At 34.7% G+C, this 21,815-nt stretch overlaps 1 protein-coding gene across 1 annotated transcript; it reads left to right on the forward strand.

Annotated features, from left to right (window-relative positions):
• Positions 1-2,654: 2,654 nt before the first annotated feature.
• Positions 2,655-20,400, forward strand: LOC123558737 (uncharacterized). Its single transcript, XM_045350606.2, has 10 exons — positions 2,655-2,754; positions 3,356-3,382; positions 4,077-4,148; positions 7,527-7,806; positions 9,475-9,772; positions 10,560-10,687; positions 12,826-12,955; positions 14,369-14,524; positions 16,483-16,602; positions 18,483-20,400. The coding sequence occupies exons 1-10, from the start codon at positions 2,655-2,657 to the stop codon at positions 19,134-19,136; spliced, it is 1,965 nt and encodes a 654-aa protein (XP_045206541.2). The 3' UTR covers positions 19,137-20,400.
• The last annotated feature ends 1,415 nt before the right edge of the window (positions 20,401-21,815 follow it).

Raw genomic sequence — 21,815 nt, forward strand, 5'->3', positions numbered from 1 at the left:
GTGAAACTAGAAATTATACAGAATTTATCCACTTTTTTTGAACACTTTGATATTAAAGGGAGATAATAACAAATTTAAATTTCATAAACGATTACAAGTCACACATATCCAGTAGCGATCTAACTCCAAGTAATGGGTCTTTTTGTTCCTTAACCTTTAGCATGCTGGCGGCAAGTGACTCTGCCTTTGCGACCAGTGCAGACCAAGATCAGCCTGCACATTTGTGCAGGCTGATCATGGTCTGCACTGTTCACTATTCAGTTAGTAAATTTTCATAGAAAACCCCTTCGAATGATAAATGGTATTGCCCAAATTAAATGATAAACCAGTCTTTTTTAGAAATGTAGCAGGCTAAGGGTTGAATAAATTTCACAGAAAATATAAACTGTCAGAAAATGTTGCTCTTGACTGGTAGCAGGTTACTTAGAATCAACATTTAAGATGTTACAGATTGAAACAAATGTATCATCTTATAAAAATCTGACCTTTAAAAATTAAAACTTCAAATTCATTAAACTTATAAATAATATCAAGACTAGATTTTGGCAACAATCCAATTAGAGTACCTTTTAATAATAAGCAGAAAAAAGCTTGCCCAAAATTATTTCTTCAAAAGAAGTGTAACACTAATCAATATTTCAAAAATATATGAAGGTCCATTTCATATTAATGTAGTATACAAAAACGTTTCATTATAATTATATGATGGAAATAATGTGAGTTGAGTACAAAGTGTTCAGAAGTTATTGTTTTATTATATAAGATGGTAAAGTTCAATTCAACAAAAGGCTAAAAAAACTGATACAAGGTCACAAAAATTTATGTAACAATATACAGTGTATACCAGTTTAGTCTGGACAGAAACTGCAACTTTCTGTAAGTATTCTTAAATAATCAAAACATGTCTCAACAAAGATATCTTAAGGAATGCACTTTTCTGATAAATTTACTTCTACAAATATCAAATAATAATTAAATAATTCAAAACTTAAAATCAGTTAACATTTTATTAATATCATTGACCTTATCAAATTTGCAAACAACTCTTAAAATTTGTATATCCCTTGTTTTCCATAAATGGCCTGTTTAAGTATTATTTCTACTCTCATTCTATGCCCTCCTCAAGTCCTTCTTGCTCACAAACCGATATTGTCCATCGTCTAAAAACCTGACTTTATACAAGCCTGAAAAAGAAAACACTATATTACACATCTTTTTAAAAATGTTTTCTTCTTAACATTTTACAAAAACATCAAATTTACTGTGTAACAGTATATATACTAATAGTATAGCCTTAAGATTTTTCTGAACGTGATAATTTGTTCAAAGTCCAACCAAAGTAAATTGTTTTATCACCTTAATTACATAAACGACCTCAAATGTCAACTCGCTAATAATTCCTTTTTTAGTCAAAACAACACTAAATGTAGAAAGTCTTTCAGCAATGTAGCATCATTTTTTTCCCCAAATAACCTCCTTTATAAAGTATTTCTTGATTAACATTTATCTGTCAACAAATTACATCCACAATGCTTACTAAGAAAGTAGATAGGTTTTTTTTTCTTACCAGAGGATACAACAGCAACAATGCTGGCCTTGTAGAACTTTCTCAACTCTGGGTTTCTATCCTGCCAAAGTGCCTCGACATGGTCTCCTTTGTTGAAAACCTGTTATAAAGAACGAAAAAATTTATTACAATAAATTACTTTTGAAATAATTAAGCGCTGATATAATGCTATTTAGAGACATTTTGGATTCATTTTTTTTTCTTAAAATCACTTTTAATAACATGTGTTAACAACTTCCTAGCAAAACTCTTAGTGCCACCTACACTAAAATATTAACCCATCCGCTTAGCTCAATAGGGAGAGTACCGATCTGCGGATCCCAGGTCATGAGTTCTATCCTCGTAGAGACCACATGTTCTCAGAGACTATTTGATAAAATACTGTTGAAAAATGGCGTAAAACCCAAAACAAACAAATAATTACAATACAGTATCAAAATTTGTTTGATATATAAAAGTATTTAACCCCTATTTATTTTTGCTCGAAACAAAATGTGGTTTGCAAAAAACTTGTCGTGCACGAAAATGAAAGTACAATTTGACAGTTGGTGGTAAAATAATCCGATTGTAACACTGTCCGTGACGACGTTCCGCGACTATCATTATCGAGATTGCCTCCAGGCATGATCAAAACAGGTAATTATTGACTGGTTATTTTACAGGTGATAAAATGTATACATAAAAATTTATGTATTGAAATTTTATAGCCGGGCGCTAAGATATTTTAGCCGGATGCGGTGCCCGGCTGAAAGGGCCTGGGTGGGGACCCTGATCTATCCAGTTTGACCAAATTAAAGATTAACATCTTCTTTATGCGCCTTTTATATAAGTGGTTAAAATAGGTAGGTGGAAATATTGGCAAATTCCATGAATTGACAAAGTTTGCTAACATTTTCTCCAGTGTTAATATCAGCCAACCCATCATAGAAATACCAGAAGTAGGTCGTGGTGGGTTTTAAACAATAAGTTTAATGACTCATTTGTCACCAGTGAGTGTGATACCATTACCACACCTGTCTTCGCTTTATCATTTAAATTAATTGTTACAATGGTATCAATCTATTTCAGGTGTTGAATGTTCAGAACTATGACTGACTTAGATAAATATCAGGATGTTATTGAGGAAGACTTTTCTAGTTTGCTGCCATTTGTCATCGAGGAAGATTTCTCTTGTTCAGTTGCTTCAGGTAAGTGACATGCAGTGCTCTTGTTTTTATTTTGCAGATCCTTCTTTTGTTCACTTACAATACAATAATTTTTTTTAATTGCTTCCATTTTGTGTTAGTACTATAAATAGCTTATTTATTTACTTTTAGCTCCACTGTTCGGAGAATAGGGGGGCTATACTACTCGCCCCGGCGTCGGCGTGACCCTTTTTGGTTAAAGTTTTTAGGCAACCTTTGTTTTTCTTTCATATCTTTGTTACTATTGCTTAATATATTTTACTGTAACTTCACATAAACATTGTCCAGTATACAAACGATCACAGTTACAATGAACACGAGATACAGTCATATCTGTTGTATTGAAAGCTCAATGAGAGATGAATATTTGCTTGTAGAATTTTTTTTTATATTTTGTAATGTTATACATCTTAAGAAAGCCCGAAACCTGTACTTTTACATGCACAAAGTACTTATTCCCTATCTGTCAACAGTAAGGAATGCCGTCACCATAACATGGGCCCATTTCATTTTCCCTATCTGATCTTGTTACAAAGCTGTTTTGATCTCGTTTCATGACTCTGTGTATTTCACTTTCTGCACAATTGTGTGAACACTGTTTCAGATTTTGAAATTGACGCTGAAAACTCAGGTATACAATAATTTCAAATAATATATTCACCAACATACAGTAGTATTAGGCGTAAAAAAAAATTGTTTGTTTCCGGTATCCCCACCTACCCTAAATTTTTGGCCCGACCCTAAATGTTTTTATGGCCTTGGAGAATAATTTTTTCAACTTCAGTTGCAAAACTGCACTTTCCATGCTTTAAACATGGTCAGTGATGTTAGAAATCAATTTACTGATGCTCTAAAGGCATAACCACCCTATTTGTATTCATTTTTTGACACAAAAATAATTTCCGAAAAGTCTCCCTTAATAAAAAAAATTCCCCCCCCCCCCCAAAAAAAAAAAAATTCCGACCTACCTACCCTAATTTTTTTGAGCATGTTACCGGAAACAAAGAATTTTTTTTAGGCCTTATAAAAGAAATTAAATAAATTTAAACATAAATATTGGCATAAAAGTCTTGTTCATTCTTGTGCGAAAATTGGTGGGGCTATTAAAAATTTTGTCTGGCTACAAATAATGGATGTCTGTAGCCCCATTGGCTATGCTGTTTTAAAAATAATGTCACACTGCAATTCCACAACTGTCATGCTAAAAACTTTCCATCTGGGCATGGTCAAAACAGGTATGTAATTATCAGATGATTATGTTTAAGCAGAATCTAATGATGAGATCTGTAAGTAACAGTTTGTATATTGAAATATTTTTTTTACAGATGTTGTTGGTCAGGGTGCACTTACATCAGTTGAGAATTTACCTATAAGAAAAAGGAAACGGACAAAAAATGGTAAGTACTGACATGTTTTGTGAAACTGTACTCTACAAAATGTTGTTGAAAGTGTTTTAAAAAATGTAGCCTTTGAAAGATTTCAGTTTTACCGTAACAAGTTTAAATCATAGAAAAAATTAAATACATACATAAATGTTCCTTGTATAATGATTTAAGGGAGTCTCTTTTCAGTAATGTAGTTAAAAACAATGAAAATTTCAAGAATTTGTCTGAACAAGAACAACAGTACTGAAGTACCTATTTACAAACCCATTGTTAATAAGATATGTTGCCAAAACCTGTTGCAAAATTTTCGACCGTCGTAAATTGTATTTATGTAAATAATTTTACTTAGAATTTTAGATTTTTTTCCCACTAAATTTGATTAGTTCTAAATACTTTCTGAAATGACATGAGGGTAAATTGTTTTTTAGGAAGTTGGTATTAACCATGTTGCTCTAGATCTGATCTGAAATATTATCCACTTTCTTAATTTTTTTTTTTTTTTAAACAAACACACACACAAAAGCACACACAAGCACACATGCATTTACACACACGAGCACACACATGCTTATACGTATAAATACATTGTATGTACTGTTTTAAGTCATCTGGTGGATTTTGATGTTTGTAATATTTTTTTTTACCGTTTTATATGTCTCTTATAATTCTAAAATTGAATGGCCATTTACATAATGTTTTAATGCTATGTTGTATATTTGTATATACGTATAGTTTGTAAATGGAAGAGACTTAAATAGATAAATATAAATAAATATACTCGTTTTAACACACTTAAATACACTGATATTTTAAATGCAAAATACCAATAAAATATATCAGCAATGAAGCCAACAAAAGTACTTTTGTGAAGTTTAAACTTAGTATTAATAAAAGATAAATTTCAGAAAAACTTGTGGTTAGAAATAAAATTTATTGGTAATTTTCAGTTTAAATTCAGGTGGCATTTTTTGAAAATCACATTGACTTTATATATAATAAGGTGGCTATTGGTGAAGGAAAAAGTACACAGGTGATCCAAAAGCATGTTACTGTTTGCATTCTAACATTCAATTATGGCATATTATATAAAAGTGAGACATGAGACTGGAGTTTAATGTGTAATAAAAGGTGTGGTTACCATAACAACCATTAAAACCCATAGGTCACTTGTGGAATTTATGCTAATTGGCCTAGGAAGTCTCAGTCTGTTTATTGGGCACAGCTGTCAAAACAAAGCATTGAATGAAAGTGTTGTTTGCATCATTTTTTGAATAATTATATTGACCAAAATTTTTTTATAGAAAGTGTCTTGTTGATTTTGAAAATCACTTAATATAATCCTTTCTAGACTTACATCTTCAATTAATAAAATTGTGCATTAGTAACAGTAAAAATATTTCTTTTCTGTAGTATCACATGCTGAAAACAGCTAAATTGTAATAATTTTCTAAGGTCTTAGGTTTGTAGCTTTCTATCTTGAAAACTATTTATCACCTAAGTATGAAAAATATACCATCAGACAGAAAATTTAAAATAAATTATATGGATACTAAATGGTTAAAAAAAAGTATTCATAGACTAATTTTGATCTGAGTACTACAGAGTGTATTGGTTATCAATAATCAATACTGTTATATGGGGTAAAGGGTTAAACTCCTCATACAAACAATTCTTTAAAAAATGAATTAAAAGTTGCTCTGAACAACCTTATCTGAATATGACCATAAAGGCATCAATGGCCTAGGCCGGCATTTTTGTGATCGTCCGTCTGTCAACAATTTCTTGTCTGCACGATAGTGGTTTCATTTATGATTTTATTTTAACCAAACTTGCACACAACTTGTATCACCATAAGATCTTAGTTCCTTTCTTGAACTGGCCAGATTCCATTATGGGTTCCAGAGTTATGGCCCCTGAAAGGGCCAGAATTAGCTATTTTGACCTTGTCTGCACAATAGCAGCTTCATTTATGATTTGATTTTAACCAAACTTGCACACAACTTGTATCACCACGAGATCTTGGTTCCTTTTTTGAACTGGCGAGATTCCTTTATTGGTTACAGAGTTATGGCCCCTGAAAGGGTCAGAATTAGCTATTTTGACCTTGTCTGCACAATAGCAGCTTCATTTATGATTTGAATTTAATCAAACTTGCCCAAAACTTGTATCACCATAAGATCTCGGTTCTTTTCTTGAACCGGCCAGATCCCATAATGGGTTCCAGAGTTATGGCCCCTGAAAGGGCCAAAATTAGCTATTTTGACCTTGTCTGCACAATAGCAGCTTCATTTATGATTTGATTTTAACTAAACTTGCACACAACTTGTATCACCACAAGATCTTGCTTCCTTTCTTCAACTGGCCAGATTCCATCTTGGGTTCCAGAGTTATTGCCCCTTAAAGGTCCAAAATTGGCTATTTTGGCTTTTGCAGCCATATAGCCTGTATTTCAAATTTAAATTGTTATATCTCCATAACTTATGAAGATACTGATTTGTAATTTCATTTATGTCAACAGATTTATTTGGCAGATCCTTCTTTTGTCCACTTACAATATTTTTTTTTTAATTACTTCTCTTTTACGTTACTATAAATAGCTTATTTTAATAACTTCTTTATTTTTGGCCATAGGGAAAACACGAGACCAGTTTTCTGTGGTACAACCTCCAATTTTTAGGTGTATTTTAACATATCTATACCTTGTTAAGATTTTTTTTTCTTTTTGGTTAAATTCCTTCCCTTTGTTGTTCCTGGCCTTTGGACTTAGATATTTTTTCTGAGGACCTTCTTGTCCTCAAGTGCAGTGATAACAGGTGAGCGATATAGGGCCATCGTGGCCCTCTTGTTTTATTTTCTGGTTTACGGGAGGGCCGACCCTACTTTTTGACAAAACAAAATAAAAATAAAAGTCATTTTCAGTACTTCTACTTTCATTTTACCCACCAACCGTCTATATTTGCCACTGTCAAAAATAAAAGTTTAACTGTAAGGTAGAGGTTTTGTTCGATCAAAGTCGACAGACGCATGAAAAATTGTGGCCTGCATGAATGTAAATTGTGTGAAATTAGATAGGAAAAATATACAAGTTAATGGAAAATTATCTTTGGAAGAAGTTGGCAGTGAACAAGTATTATAAATGAATTGGAGCTGAATAGACATTACAGCACCTAAAGCTCAACATTGAGAATAATCTCATACGCATTACTACGAAAAATAACAACGCCCTCCAGATGTTGAAAATTCTTTTAAAAATCAAACCAGAAAATAAAAAATGCTGGCCGTATGGACAAAATTCTGGTTCTACAGTATTTCATATAATTTTATGCATTTCACATATATTTGCCTTTCTTGACCCCAGTGTACAAATTTTTCCCTTTTTCTAAATTTCAGTTCAGAAAAATCCACATCCAAAGAGGGGCAAGCTTGAAGTTCAAGATGCTACAGTAAAGAAAGTTTATTTGTCTCTATGTTGTCAGTTACACTGTCTGAACAGCTTCACTGCAGAAGAGATAATGGATGCTAGAAAAGCCTTCTGGTCAAAAAGTCGACAGAGTCAGAGAAGATTTATTTACAAGGGTCTACGTTCAAGAATCAACACGCAGTTCATTGTAGATGGCCGCAGGCTTTGTGAGAGTGGTTGGTGTTTATTGTATGGAGTAAAAGACAGAAGGTTAGTTTTTTAATGTTGCAAAATTGAACTGTTTGGGATTTCAAAAGGACTTCATTCCTAAGATCACCATTAAGTGTAAACATTAGAAAACATTACTTCAGGTAGCCATGTGACTCTTTGTTTTTAGCTCGACTTTTCGAAGAAAAAGTAGAGCTATTGTACTCGCCTCAGTGTCGCCGTTGGTTAAAGTTTTTGATAAAGTCAAATATTTTGACAGAGTTATACATGTCCCTTTTTAACTTGGATTTTTTTTGATAAAGTCAAATATCACTGTTACTATTAAAGCTTTTGACTTGAAACTCAAAATAGTTATTTACTATCAAAGTCTACCACAGGAGACACAATTCCCAATTGAAGAGCTTTTGATACACGATAAAAATACGACAGAACCTACAGTTTTATTCTGTAGAATTAGCATTTATTTATTGCCCAAAATATTTTGAAAAAAAAAAATAAAAAAAAAATAAATAAGGAATATTCGCATTTGATTTTCATATTTGAATATTCGCTCCGATCCCTAATAATTATTCAAATTTTTGCCCTAACCAGGGCTCCAGATGAGATGCATATTAGCGTAAATTACGCTTTGAAATAATACATATACGCATGTCTGCTAATTTTTTAGCGTAAAAAAAATGTACATGAAATTACAGAAACGCATGCAATGACTTCTTACTAGCGTAAACAAAATCTGAATCGTCTGGATGCTTTACATAACAGAGTATGATTGGCATTCGTTCTGCCACATTGAACGTACACAGGTATTGAATGGTACTCTATAAACCTAGGTTAAACTATATTATACACACAGTGCATGCATAAATCAAATTGTTGGGAATTCATATTGATGGTAAGGTAGTTTATTTTAAAGTGGTGTCGATTTAAAATATCAACTTCTGGTGTGGAGTAAATAACAACATGTCTCTTTCTAAGAATTTATGAAGTGAACAAACGTGCTATGCATTCTTTAAACCAAAAAAAAAAGATTCCCAAAACATCGTTAAAGGTATATTAATAGGTAATAATCTATTGGATTTGGCAGTGAGTGTGAAGCCAAAGCAAGCCAATGGTGAAAAAGAAGCAAAAACTTGAATGCTGAATTGAAATTGAACAGCAAACAAATTCATGGGTTTACACCCAATAAATATGTTATAAAACTGTCATCTGTTTTTTTTCTCTCAAAGTTTCTGGAGTAAAATTACTCCTAGTCAATTTCAAATTTTACCATTTTACTCATTCGCAAGAATTATGATGAGTAAATACTCGTAGGCCAAAAAAATTATCTGGAGCCCTGCCTAACTTCAAAAATGTTTGTCAAATGTATATAAGCTAACATAGAAGAAACCTTACTCTGTACTTAAGCAAACACACTTGAAGCCTTGTACACAGGTGAGCACTTTAGGCTCAATGACCCTCTTGTTTATTAATGCAATCTTGAAATTTGGTTGACATGTCAAAGTTTTGCGCACTAATCTAAAACTGACCTTCAGGGACCCTAATTGTGACCTACTGCCTACTTTCTTAATATTTCAGCATCAGTTTGACATTTGATACATATAGCTCATAAAGCTCGGGTGAGCAGACCCTGCCAGGGTCATCATGACCCTCTAGTTAAATGCTTTCTCATATAAATTTATTTTCTTTGACAACCTTTTTTTAACTTCATAGATTTAGAGCTATCAAGGCAGAACTGTCCAAAGGTACAGCACCAAGCAGTGATACAAAGATGCTGGTGTCCCCATCAAAGAGGTATCTGATAGCGAAGACATGGCTGGGCGATTACGTCAGGTTATTATCAGATAAACAACCTAATAAAGAGGAGCGCCATTTGCCAAGTTGCCTTACGAAAGAATGGATTCATAAACTGTACGCTGAAAATACCACAAAAGCTCAAGAAATCCCACTTGGACAGTCTGCATTCAAAGAGATGTGGCTAACAGAATTTCCGGATGTAAAGATATCAAAGGTTTTTATTATTAAAAATGTTGAATTATCTAGAGCAAAAACAAAAAAGTAATTTGTGATTAGCATTCTCTTGGCTTTTTAGCTTCACCTAAGCACGAAAAGCTCAAGGTGAGCTTGTGATCGCCGTGTCCGTCATCTGTTGTCTGTCCGTCCATTGTCAACAATTTGACTGTTAACACTCTAGAGGTCACAATTTTGACCTAATCTTAATGAAACTTGGTCAGAATGTTACCCTTAATAAAATCTTGGACGGGTTCGATATTGGGTCTTCTGGGGTCACCAGGTTGAATCAAAGGAAAAGCTTGTTAACACGAATACTAGGGAAACAATAGCCAATTAAATGATTGTTTTTCAAGGTCAGTGAATTTTCGGGGAAGTCTTGATATTGGTCAGTGAAAATGAAAATTTAGGGAAAAATGAAATTCTGGGAAAATGTTTAAAATGTTCAGTGGCTATGGCAGTTTTCAAACAGTATTTATAATTATTCCAAACACATTTTGGTGTAATTGTGGATAAAGATAATGTAATGTAAATTTGTTTGAATAAATTTTGTTTCTGTAATTTTGAAGACTGAAAAGCTGTGCAGTCCATACAACGGTGGTTTGGATGGTCATAGGAGAGGTGGAGGCCGAAAAATATGGCAGTATTGGTCAATGAAAAGTATGGTTTAGTCGGGGAAAAGTCAGGGAAATTCATTTTAGCTTAAATAAGTGGCAACCCTGAAAAAAAATTTCATTACAAAATGTTTAGTGAAGTGAATATTGATGCATATTTGTCACATTTTGTAGGGAAAAGGTAGTCATTTCCAGTGCACACACTGTAACAACTATACAACAACTCTTGTAAATCAGGACATCGGAAAGACAACAGAAGGAGTGGTGTTAGACATGAGGACAGAGCATCTGGAACTACAGACGTAAGATTATATAGTTTTTATCTCATTTTGTTTGCAATTGTATATAAAATCAATCTGGACAATATCATGGCTTTTCCAAAGTTTGAATTCCTATTGCCACAGACCCAGGACTTGCAATGAAACACATTGACTGTAAACTTAGCATATAGGTTGATGACAATGATTTTTTTTAGCTCATCTGAGCACGAAGTGCTCAAAAGGTGAGCTTTTGTGATCACCCTGTGTCCGTCGTCTGTTGTCGTCTGTCCGTCCATTGTCAACAATTTAACTGTTAACACTCTAGAGGTCACAATTTTGGCCCAATCTCAATGAAACTTGGTCAGTATGTTGCCCTCTATAAAATCTTGGACGGGTTCGATATTGGGTCATCTGGGGCCAAAAAACTAGGTCTCCAGGTCAAATCAAAGGAAAAGCTTGTTAACACTCTAGAGGTCGCAATCTTTAGCCCAATATTAATGAAACTTGGTCAGAATGTTACCCTAAATAAAATCTTGGATCATTTAGGGTAAAAAACTAGGTCACCAGGTCAAATCAAAAGAAAAGCTTGTTAACACTGTAGAAGCTACATTTATGACTGTATCTTCATGAATCTTGGTCAGAACGTTTATCTTGATGATCTCAAGGTCCAGTTTGAATCTGGGTCATGTACGATTAAACACTAGGTCACCAGGTCAAATCAAAGGAAAAGCTAGTTAACACTGTAGTGGCCACATTTATGACCATATCTTAATGAATCTTGGTCAGAATGTTGATCTTGATGAACTGTAGGCCAAGATCAAAGCTGGGTCAGGTGGGGTCAAAAACTAGGTCACTAGGTCAGATCAAAGGGAAAGCTTGTTAACACTCTAGAGGCCACATTTATGACTGTATCTTCATGAAACTTAGGCAGAATGTTAATCTTGATGATCTTTAGGTCAAGTTTGAATCTGGGTCATATGGGGTCAAAATTTAGGTCACCATGTCAAATCACAGGAGAAAACCTAGTTAACACTTTAGAGACCACATTTATGACCATATCTTAATGAAACTTGGTCAGAATGTTAATCTTGATGATCTTTAGGTCAGAAGGTCAGGTGAGCAATACAGGGCCTTCATGGCCGCTTGTTTTTTAATTACTTCCCTTTTATGTTACTATAAATAGCTTATTTAGTAACTTTTTATTATCGGCCATAGGGAAAAACCGAGACCACTTTTCTGTGGTACAACATGAATGGTACCTCCAGTTTTTATGTGTATTTTGACATATCTGAACCTTGTAAGAGTTTTTATGCCCCCCGAAGGGAGGCATATTAGTTTTCAAATGTCCGTCCGTTCGTTTGTTAGTTCGTTCGTTCTTCACAATGTTAACTTTTTGCATGAAGGCACTTTACTCTCGAATCACTGCACCCAAGACCTTCAAACTTTAATGTTGATAGTACTCGACCCCTACTGACTTTAGGGTCACCAGGTCATAGGTCAAGGTCACCAGGTCAAAGGTCAAGGCGCTGCAAGGGCATTTGTCACCATTAGTGACAGCTCTTGTTTTTTTTTCTTCTTTGTTAAATTTCTTCCCTTTGTTGTTCCTGTCCTTTGGATTTATGACTATATAGAAAATTGATTTCTAAACAATTTTACACAATACTAGTGTTCCTTAGGTGACCCTCTACATGAACTATATTCCTTCAAATAATTTTGATTCAGCGAAACACATGACCCCCAAGGGGTTTGCTTTTTTTCCTATATGACTATATAAAACTTTGAAAATCTTTGTCAGAAACTGCTGGTCCGTTTTCTAAATAATTTTACACAAATGTTTCTTGGGTGAACAACTACCAAATTCCTTCAAATAATTTTGATTCATTGGGGTGGGGGGTGGGGGGGGGGGGGCTCATATTCCCATATGGCTATACAGAAAACTTCTCTATGAAACTACTGGCCTGATTTGAAAATAATTTTATTTGAATTAACTTTAAGAAAATTTCAACTATATTTTCTCATAATTCTTTTGACTGATCTTGATAATGATTTTTTGACCTTCTTGTCCTTAAGTGCATTGATAACAGGTGAGTGATATAGGGCCATCATGGCCCTCTTGTTTAAAATCTGAGGACTTTTGACTTTCTGAACCAGTCACGCTATTTTTTTTCCTTTCTTTTCAGCGAGTGTAGACAGAAGTACTATAAACATATTAAAAAGTCGAGACTGAATCCAGAGAAGTACATAAGTGTAATTATTGACAATATGGACTCTGGGAAGACAAAATTGCCAAGATACACATCTAATGTTAAGGTAAATAAAAATTTTTGGCTCCATTTTTCTACTAGCCTCGGCGTGAACATTCTTGGTTAATGTTTTTCTTTGTTACTATTGCATACATCTTACTGTAACTTCACATCAACATTGTTCAGGATACAAAAAGTGACGTGCAGGGGCTGGGCTCATTATACCCAAAGTCAAGGTCAACAAGGTGTATTACTTGGGTTATTTTTAAGGGTGATGTTTTTCTGTCATATCTTTATTATTATTGCTTAATATCTTACTGTAAGTTAACATAACCATTGTCCATCACAAAGTATGTGCAGGGGCTGGGCACATTATACACAAGGTCAAAGTCACTAAGGTGTTATATCATTTTTAAGGTAAAAGTTTTTCGGCAACCTTTGTTGTTGTTTTTAGCTCACCTGAGCAATGCTCAGGTGAGTTTTTCTGATCGCTCGATGTCCGGCGTCTGTGGTCTGTCTGCCGTCTGTCAACATTTAGCTTGTGTATGCGATAGAGGCTGTATTTTTCAACTGATCTTCATGAATTTTGGTCAGAATGATTACCTTGATGAAATCTAGGCCGAGTTCGAAAATGGGTCATCTCGGGTCAAAAACTAGGTCACTAGGTCAAATCAAGGAAAAACCTTGTGTATGCGATAGAGGCTGTATTTTTCAATTGATCTTCTTGAAATTTTGTCAGAAAGATTACCTTGATGAAATCTAGGCCGACGTTGAAAATGGGTCATCCGGGTTCAAAAACTAGGTCACTAGGTCAAATCAAGGAAAAACCTTGTGTATGCGATAGAGGCTGTATTTTTCATTTTATCTTCATGAATTTTGGTCAGAATAATTACCTTGATGAAGTCTAGGCCGAGTTCGAAAATGGGTCATCTTTTACTCTCTCTCTGTTATTACTGAATGGATTTGATTCATACTTGAAATAGTTGTTCAATATTATCACCCACATCACATGACACAATTTGCATAACTCTGACACCAATGTTTTATGAATAATACCCCCTTTTTTCTTAGAATTATAGTTATGTAGTGTTTTGATACACTTTATATTTACCTCTCTTATTACTTGGTATTTTTGACACAGACTCTAGCTATTGTGCAATATCTTCATCCACCATTGGAGGCATTAAACTCTACAGTGAAAGCTCCAGTTTCCTCAGATGGGCCCAGTTTCACTGTCGAGCATCGAAATAGTCAAGCACACTGTCTCCTGTGACAGCTCTTGTTTGGATTGACACGGCAAAATATAGAAGAAAAAAAACTTTCAAGAATACTTTTTTTTTTAAATATGTATTTAAAAGGATGTTCACCACATTGGTCAGATGGCCAAAGTCCCTTAAGATGAGTAGCTTAGGCCCATTTTGACCTCTTTGTAATTGAAAAAATTAAAAAGGTAAAATGTTTAGCATTTTTGTCCTTGCAGGCAGATGCCTCTTTAAGTACAATGCAACATCATCTTACTGGAGTAAAGTGCCATGGACAAGGAAGAACTTATGTGTACTCATGGACAGACGCTTTAAAGTGTGACTGCAATATTACCATCAACTGCTTAATGCATGTTCTTCTTGATATAAGCAAGGTAAGATATCTCTTGAGAACGAATGATTTCTTATTAGAACACAACAGCATTATGTATGTTAGGTGTATATATACTAAGGGTAACCATACCAAGTCAATGTGACCAGTGCATTATTTAGACCTAGAGCATTAAGATCATGTCAATTTTTAGTGTTGCATTTAGAGAGATTAAGAAGGGCGGAGTGCCCCACCCTTTATTTCTTGCGCCCTCCTGCTCGTATTTGGCACCATTAAATGTGTATTTGTGCCGGTCTATATGCCTGCCTTGTTTCACTGATCACATGCCGAAACTGCGATTGATTGACAAGCAATCAAAGTTTCAGTCGGCATGACTTTTGGTATTTATCTGCCATGTACTACATTACATTAAAAAGGTGTGAGTCAATTATATACATGTGGCGTGTTTTCAAAATTTATATGGGTAATTGTTGTTTTTCGCAGTAAAAGGTGACAGAATAATTGTAAAAAAAAAGTCTGGAAGAAATTTAATTAAGAATTGTTTTTGTTACGTCTGCAAGATGTAAAAATACAAATTGTCATATGCACATCTTATCACCTGGTAAAATAACCAACCTATAATTAACTGTTGAGGCAAAATCGATAATAATATAGCCTGGGACGTTGTAGTGGACAGGGTTACAAACCTTCGTCTGTTGTAAAATTGTAATTTTGTTTTCATGCATTTTCTTTCTCGCAAACAACATTTTATTTTCAGTGGAAATACATCGGGTTTAGATACTTATGTATACAAACAAATTTTTATATTGCATGTAATAAATTTTGGCATTAATAGGAACGGATTTCAAATCAGTCAGCAGAAAATTATTGACGAATTTGTTCACTTAAAATGAATAAAACGGACGCTGGTAGAAAATGTTGAACCATCAGTATTGTCTGTTGATGTAGAATCAGCAAGTATTAACTTTGGCTATTTCAATCAGAATACTTACAAAAAATTGTGTAAGTACAACTGTTATGTGCGAAAATCTGGATACAACACTAATTTTATACTGTATAGCGAACTCTTAAAGACCTTCTCAGAAATTGATGGCTGGATTGCAAAGTGATTTAACAGAGACATATTTTTGGCGACCATCTACATTGTCCATATTATTCTGAAAATAAAAGACATGCCACCATGAATTAAGTATTACTTTTTATACGTCCGTCCCTGGAAGAGTGGGGCGTATTATGCGAACACCCATGGCTGGCAGTGGGCGTCCAAAAGCATGTCCGCTCCCCAAGTCAAACAGTTTTCATCTGATCTTCACCAAACTTGGTGACAATGTTTATTGGTATAATATCTTGGCCAGGTTCGATAACCAGCAAAATCCCCCCTAGGCATTCTTGAATTATTGCCCTTTAATTACTAAAATCTGCAAATTTAGCCTTGTCTGCCATCTAAGTATAACAGTTTTCATCTGATCTTCACCAAACTTGGTGACAGTGCTTTTGGGCATAATACCTCAGCCAAGTTTAATAATCAGCAAAATCCTCCCCCCCCCAGGTACTTAGGAATTATGGGCCTTATATTACTCCAAAAATCTGCAAATTTAGCCTTGTCTGCCCTCTAAGTCAAACAGTTATCATCCGATCTTAACCAAACTTAGTGACAATGTTCATGGGCATAATATCTTGGTCAAGGTCGATAACCAGCGGAATCCCTTTAGGCACTCTTGGAATATGGCCCTTGAATTACTCAAAAATCTGCGAATTTAGCCTTTAACTTCCTCTAAGTCGAAAAGTTTTCATCCAATCTTCACCAAACTTGCTGAAAATGTTTGTGGGCAAAATATCTTATCCAGGTTTGATAACCAGCCAACTCACCCCAGGTACTCTTCAGTTATGGCCCTTGAATTAGGCCAAATTCGATGACGGGCGTATTTTGTGACAGTCTGCCACTCTTGTTTCTATATGTTTATAGTGGAAACTAAGTTCAGCATATACTTTTATTTACAGGAACATGACTGTATGCCAGAGACCCTCTATATACAAGCAGACAATAGTGGGAAAGATAATAAGAATAACTATGTGTTGTTGTTCCTGGCCCACCTTGTGTACATTGGTATATTTAAGAAGGTAACGTAATAAGCCTTTATATTTAAAAGTCTAAGCTTTTTTAGCTCACCTGTCACATAGTGACAAGGTGAGCTTTTGTGATCACCCTTCGTCCGTCATCAGTCCGTGCGTCCTTCAGTCAACAATTTCTTGTCTGCACGATAGTGGTTTGATTTATGATTTTAACCAAACTTGCACAGAACTTGTATGAATTTTTATCTTGGTCATGTAGGTTCAAAAACTAGGTAACAAAGAATAAGCTTGTTTACACTCAAGAGGCCACCTTTTTTTTTGTACAATTTTTAGGTCACCTGAGCAATGCTCCGGTGAGTTTTTCTGATCACTCGATGACCATCGTCTGTCTGTCGTCTGTCAACATTTCACTTATGTATGCGATAGGGGCTGTATTTTTGAAAAATTGATCTTCATGAAATTTGGTCAGAATGAAAGTCTTGATGAAATCTAGGCCGAGTTCGAAAATGGGTCATCTGGGATCAAAAGCTAGGTCACTAGGTCAAATCAAAGAAAATACTGTTTTATACTGAGATTTTTTGCTCAATTTTAATGATAATTGCTCAGAATATTTTTTTCCATGAAATCGGTAGGTCAAACATGTTTACACTGTTATGGTGTGTTTCTCAGGTGAGAGACTTGGTCAGAAATATTTGTCCCCATAAAAATCACTAGGTAAAACATGTTTACAATATTATTGTGTGTTACTCAAATGAACGACTTAGGGCAAATTTGGCCCTCTGACCCTATCACTGTCATGATCTGACATGAGGGGCACAGTTATTATGCCTTTTTTAGAAGATGATAACTCAGAACACTTGGGCCTAGGATAATGAAAGCTGATAGGGTGGTCAGTCTTGACCAGCATATGACCTCCTAATATTTTGAGGTCAGTTAGTCAAAGAGTAAGATATCAGTGACCTGGAACATTTACACTATTTGCAAATGAGAACTTTAGAACACTTGATCAGGAAATATTATAGGGATGTTGATATTGAACAGCAGATGACCCCTATTGATTCAGGGTTTACTTGTATGCCGTAATTATTGATTTGAGATCAGTATACTGTGAAATCATTAATATTCATGGGGGAATAATTTTCGTAGATTTTGTGGTTGAGTCAGTCCACGAAATTTAATCCCAACGAACAAGTAAATTTACCATTCACTTATGTTCAAAAGTTGTAATCCATGAATTCATATCCCCGCAAAATTGCCACTTTGACCAAAACCACGAAATTTCATGCCCACGAAATTAAATGATTTCACAGTATAATATGATAATGTCCAATGCACAGTGACCAAATAATTTCTTTTCCTTGTGCATTTACTGAATGCATCAGTGAGTTGGGTTTTACGGCGAATCGACACAAAATGGTCATATATCGCCGAGTACTGAATGCATCAAGGGGGTATTTTGTGTTGTATGAGTTCATGTTCAGTGAACTTTTTTTTTAGGCTGAAATTGATTGAAACTTCACAAAATGTCCTTTTTTACAAGCTGATTTGCATTGAACAGGTTCCATAACCTTCTTTTGCAATGTTACAAACTTATGCCCCTTATTTTAATATTTATTCCGTTGACAAGGCTGTTGAATAGTCAAATGTTACTGTCCTCTGACAGCTCTTGTAAAACATTAGGTTTGAAAGTTGTTGTGGGAAGTTTCATGTTTATTGTATCATTTTATTTATACATTATGCAAGAAGAATAATCTACCACTGGTTGTAATGCAGATTGGAATGTTTAGCTCAGGGGTCACTGTATTTGCAGAAGATACATTTAAAGTCATTGCATTCTATATAAGGTAAAAATAAATTTTTGCAAGAAAAAAATGCATTACAAAACCGAATGAGATTAAGATGTAACAGAGGAACTTTTGTTGTTTCAGATCAAGCTGAATTTCCTAATGGTGGGGCATACGCATGAAGATATAGATGCTGTGTTTAGTAGAGTTGGAAAAAGATTAAAGCTAAAAGACGCCCCAACTTTACCGAAACTGCATCATGCAGTTAGACAATGTATGGATCCTGCACCGATTGTTAACCATCTTTCAAGTGTGTGGGATTTCAGGGCCAAATGTCTGAGTAGTTCTATCTCTTACTCTGGATTCCAAGGTGTGCACCATTTCACCTTCAAGATGAAGGAAGGAAGGTTGAAGATGCTGTACAAGGACTGGCCATCAGATAGTTACTCGGTACTGGATATGACGGAGAATGTGGCCAGTCTTGATTTTGACTATTTGGTAAATGCAGAAATTAACGAAAAGGTAGTGTCAGTAATCTCAAGCATGGAAGCAGATCTTCCAAAGTACTCGCAAGCAGGTCGTATGGAGGATGAAGACCAAAAATGGTGGGAAACCTATCTGAAAGGTATTGAACGAGCTGCCAGAATGGCCCCCATCATACCTCGTATTGCTGAGCTACCTAAATTCAGTTCGGTACAGGAGACAGAGACAGGGTCAAACACACTGTCGGCCATGAGGGAGCATCAAAGGAAACTGAAACAGAAATCGGTGATAAAGGCCTCAAAAAGAAGATCATGAATGTGATGTATTACACTGTGTAAACTGGACATTTTGACAGTCTTGCAGACAGCTCTGCATTCTTATAAATGAGTTCAGTTGTCCGTGTGTTGATAAGTATTAAATACCTGGTATAATATTTTGGACCACAAGATGTTTGAAATTCTATACATATTTCTGTATAAGATATTATTTCAAATACAAATACATGTACATTCAGTCGAGAAAACTTGTTATAACATATACATAACTTCATTGGTTCAGAGATGGTATTTCAAAATTTTCCATTAATCTAGTTAATTAAAAATCCAACAATAAAAGATTTTTCTCCAGTGTCTTTACCAAGTTAACAGTTTAGCCAGCTGCTCATTTTTGAATCCCCCTTTGCCCACCAATGAGTGGTGACGGCATATAGATGTGATCTTGTCAATATATTTCATATAAATTGATGAAACCTTGCAGGAGTATTTATCATGATATGAACTTGCACATCTACTTTTCTTCTGCCTCCGCCCTTAATTCCAGAGTAATGGCTTCTGAAACAGTAAAAGATACACATTTTCACCTTGTGACATGTCTCGCCCAAAAAGTGTTTCAGACTGCCTGCTTAGCTCAGTAGGGAGAGCGATGGTCTACGGATCACTGGTTTGATCCTGGAGCGGGGCATATGTTCTCCGTGACAATTTGATAAAAGACACTGTGTCTGACATCATTTATCCTCCGCCTCTGATAATTCATGTGGGGAAGTTGGCAGTTACTTGTGGAGAACAGGGGTCAGTTGTTCGAAACTTTAACCAGCTGTTAAACTAACTGGTTTAGGCTTTACCCCCCTTAAGACTTGAAACATTGAATTATTGTCACTTAATTGTGACAGATTTATTAGTGGGGATACACCCTGTGTCAAACATACACATTCTAGTTTAATATAAATATGCATGCATTTACAAGGATAAATTACTCCTGCATCATTTTTAATGCCTTTCTTCAAGAAAGGTTGATAAGAGACATTGTGTTTTAATTGCTTATTAGCATAAATTTATAATACTGTTCATTGCATGCCATGCACAATATAGAATGGCATTGAAAAGGAGAAGCTGTTTGGACTATATTAGAAATTATGATTTAGTTGGCAATTGATAATGAAAGGTACTTTAAAGTACAGAATAGAAAATAAAAAGAGAATGTGTAAATTGTAAATCATCCTTCCTAAAGTGACTTGCAGACTTTAGTCACGTTGTGTACATTTCTGTGACCCTGATCAATGGAGAACATCTGTGTAGCTGTAATGATAGCCTTGATTCCATTTTATATCTGTATAATATATAGATTTTTAACTTGAATATTTGTATAATATATGTACATGTTTATCATTGATAGTTTATTATTTGTTAAGTGCATTGGTAACTTCCTTGGGTATGGCAGATGTAAAGATTTTGATTGTTTCAGTGCAAGGTCAATATTCCACTGAATGAATACAATATTTCAGTGGTTCAGGCATGACTGACCATGTAAATTTTGATGTTTATGGGCGAAATACATACTGATCTAAACAAAACAGATTTTCTTTTTTTTATATTTGATAACATTTTTGATATTTTAAACATAGTATATCAAGTTTACCTGCCGAACGTCTGTTACATATTTTCCTGATGTCACAATGGTAGATTTTGATAGGGGGAAAATCAACTTTCATAACATTTTCACAAATAGAAATTCTTCAATGTGATTTTGCTGAACTTCTCACAACTGTAATAAAGACATGACTATAATTTGATGAAATAAAATGTATAGGTCATTGTGCTTATTTTTTAGATATTTGACCTTGATTAAAGTAAACAGGACATTTCACGCTAATTTTATTTTTAAAATTTTTTTTTTGTTGGATTTAGCATCTCACCGACACATGATAGATCATATGGCGACTTTCCAGATGTTTTCCGGAAAAAATGATGTTATGCCATCACTTCTGGGTTATTAAACGTGCAGAAACTATCTTATACAATGTTATGTGTGATGCGTGCTTTATTACTGCCATATTTTTTAATATGTAATTGCAATTTAATTACAATTTGTCAAATTGACACTATTTAATTGAATATAATTATACTGCTACATTCTAAGGAATTTCAACCAGTGCAGTGATTGAATAAATACTTTGTTTCATGAATACATGTATAACTTTATTCTTATAATTTATTAGCTCACCTGAGCTAAAGGCTCATGGTGAGCTTTTGTGACCGGTCAATGTCCGTCATGTGTTATCCGTCCTGTGTCCGTCAACATTTTCTAAAAAAAATCTTCTTGAAAACCTATGGGCAGAACTACACCAAACTTGACAGGAATGATATTTGGGTGGCCCCCATTTAAATTTGTTCAAAGAATTGAATTCCATGAAGAACTCTGGCAACCAAAAATGAAAAACTTTAAAAATCCACAGGGCCTAGGGCTTTGATATTATGTGTGTAGCCTGATCTAGTTGTCCTCTACAAAGATTGTTCAAATTATCCCCCTAGGGTGAAATATGGCCCCACCCTGAGGGTCACAGTTTATAAAGACTTATATAGGGAAAACTTTGAAAATCTTCTTATACAAAACCACACGGCCTAGGGCTTTGATATTTGGTATGTAGCATCACCTAGTGGTCCTCTACCAAGAGTGTTCAAATTGTCCCCTAGGGTCAAATATGGCCGTCCAGGGGAA

Source organism: Mercenaria mercenaria, chromosome 8, assembly GCF_021730395.1.
Source record: "Mercenaria mercenaria strain notata chromosome 8, MADL_Memer_1, whole genome shotgun sequence".
Lineage (NCBI taxonomy): Eukaryota > Metazoa > Mollusca > Bivalvia > Venerida > Veneridae > Mercenaria > Mercenaria mercenaria.

What these genes read in the sequence shown, in the direction of transcription:
- LOC123558737 (XM_045350606.2), top strand. Translation starts at nt 2,655, where the DNA reads ATGACTGACTTAGATAAATATCAGGATGTTATTGAGGAAGACTTTTCT. An exon ending in CTCTTGTTCAGTTGCTTCAG is followed by an intron (nt 2,755 to 3,355) that starts GTAAGTGACATG and finishes ACACTGTTTCAG; the next exon opens with ATTTTGAAATTGACGCTGAA. An exon ending in TATGGAGTAAAAGACAGAAG is followed by an intron (nt 7,807 to 9,474) that starts GTTAGTTTTTTA and finishes TTAACTTCATAG; the next exon opens with ATTTAGAGCTATCAAGGCAG.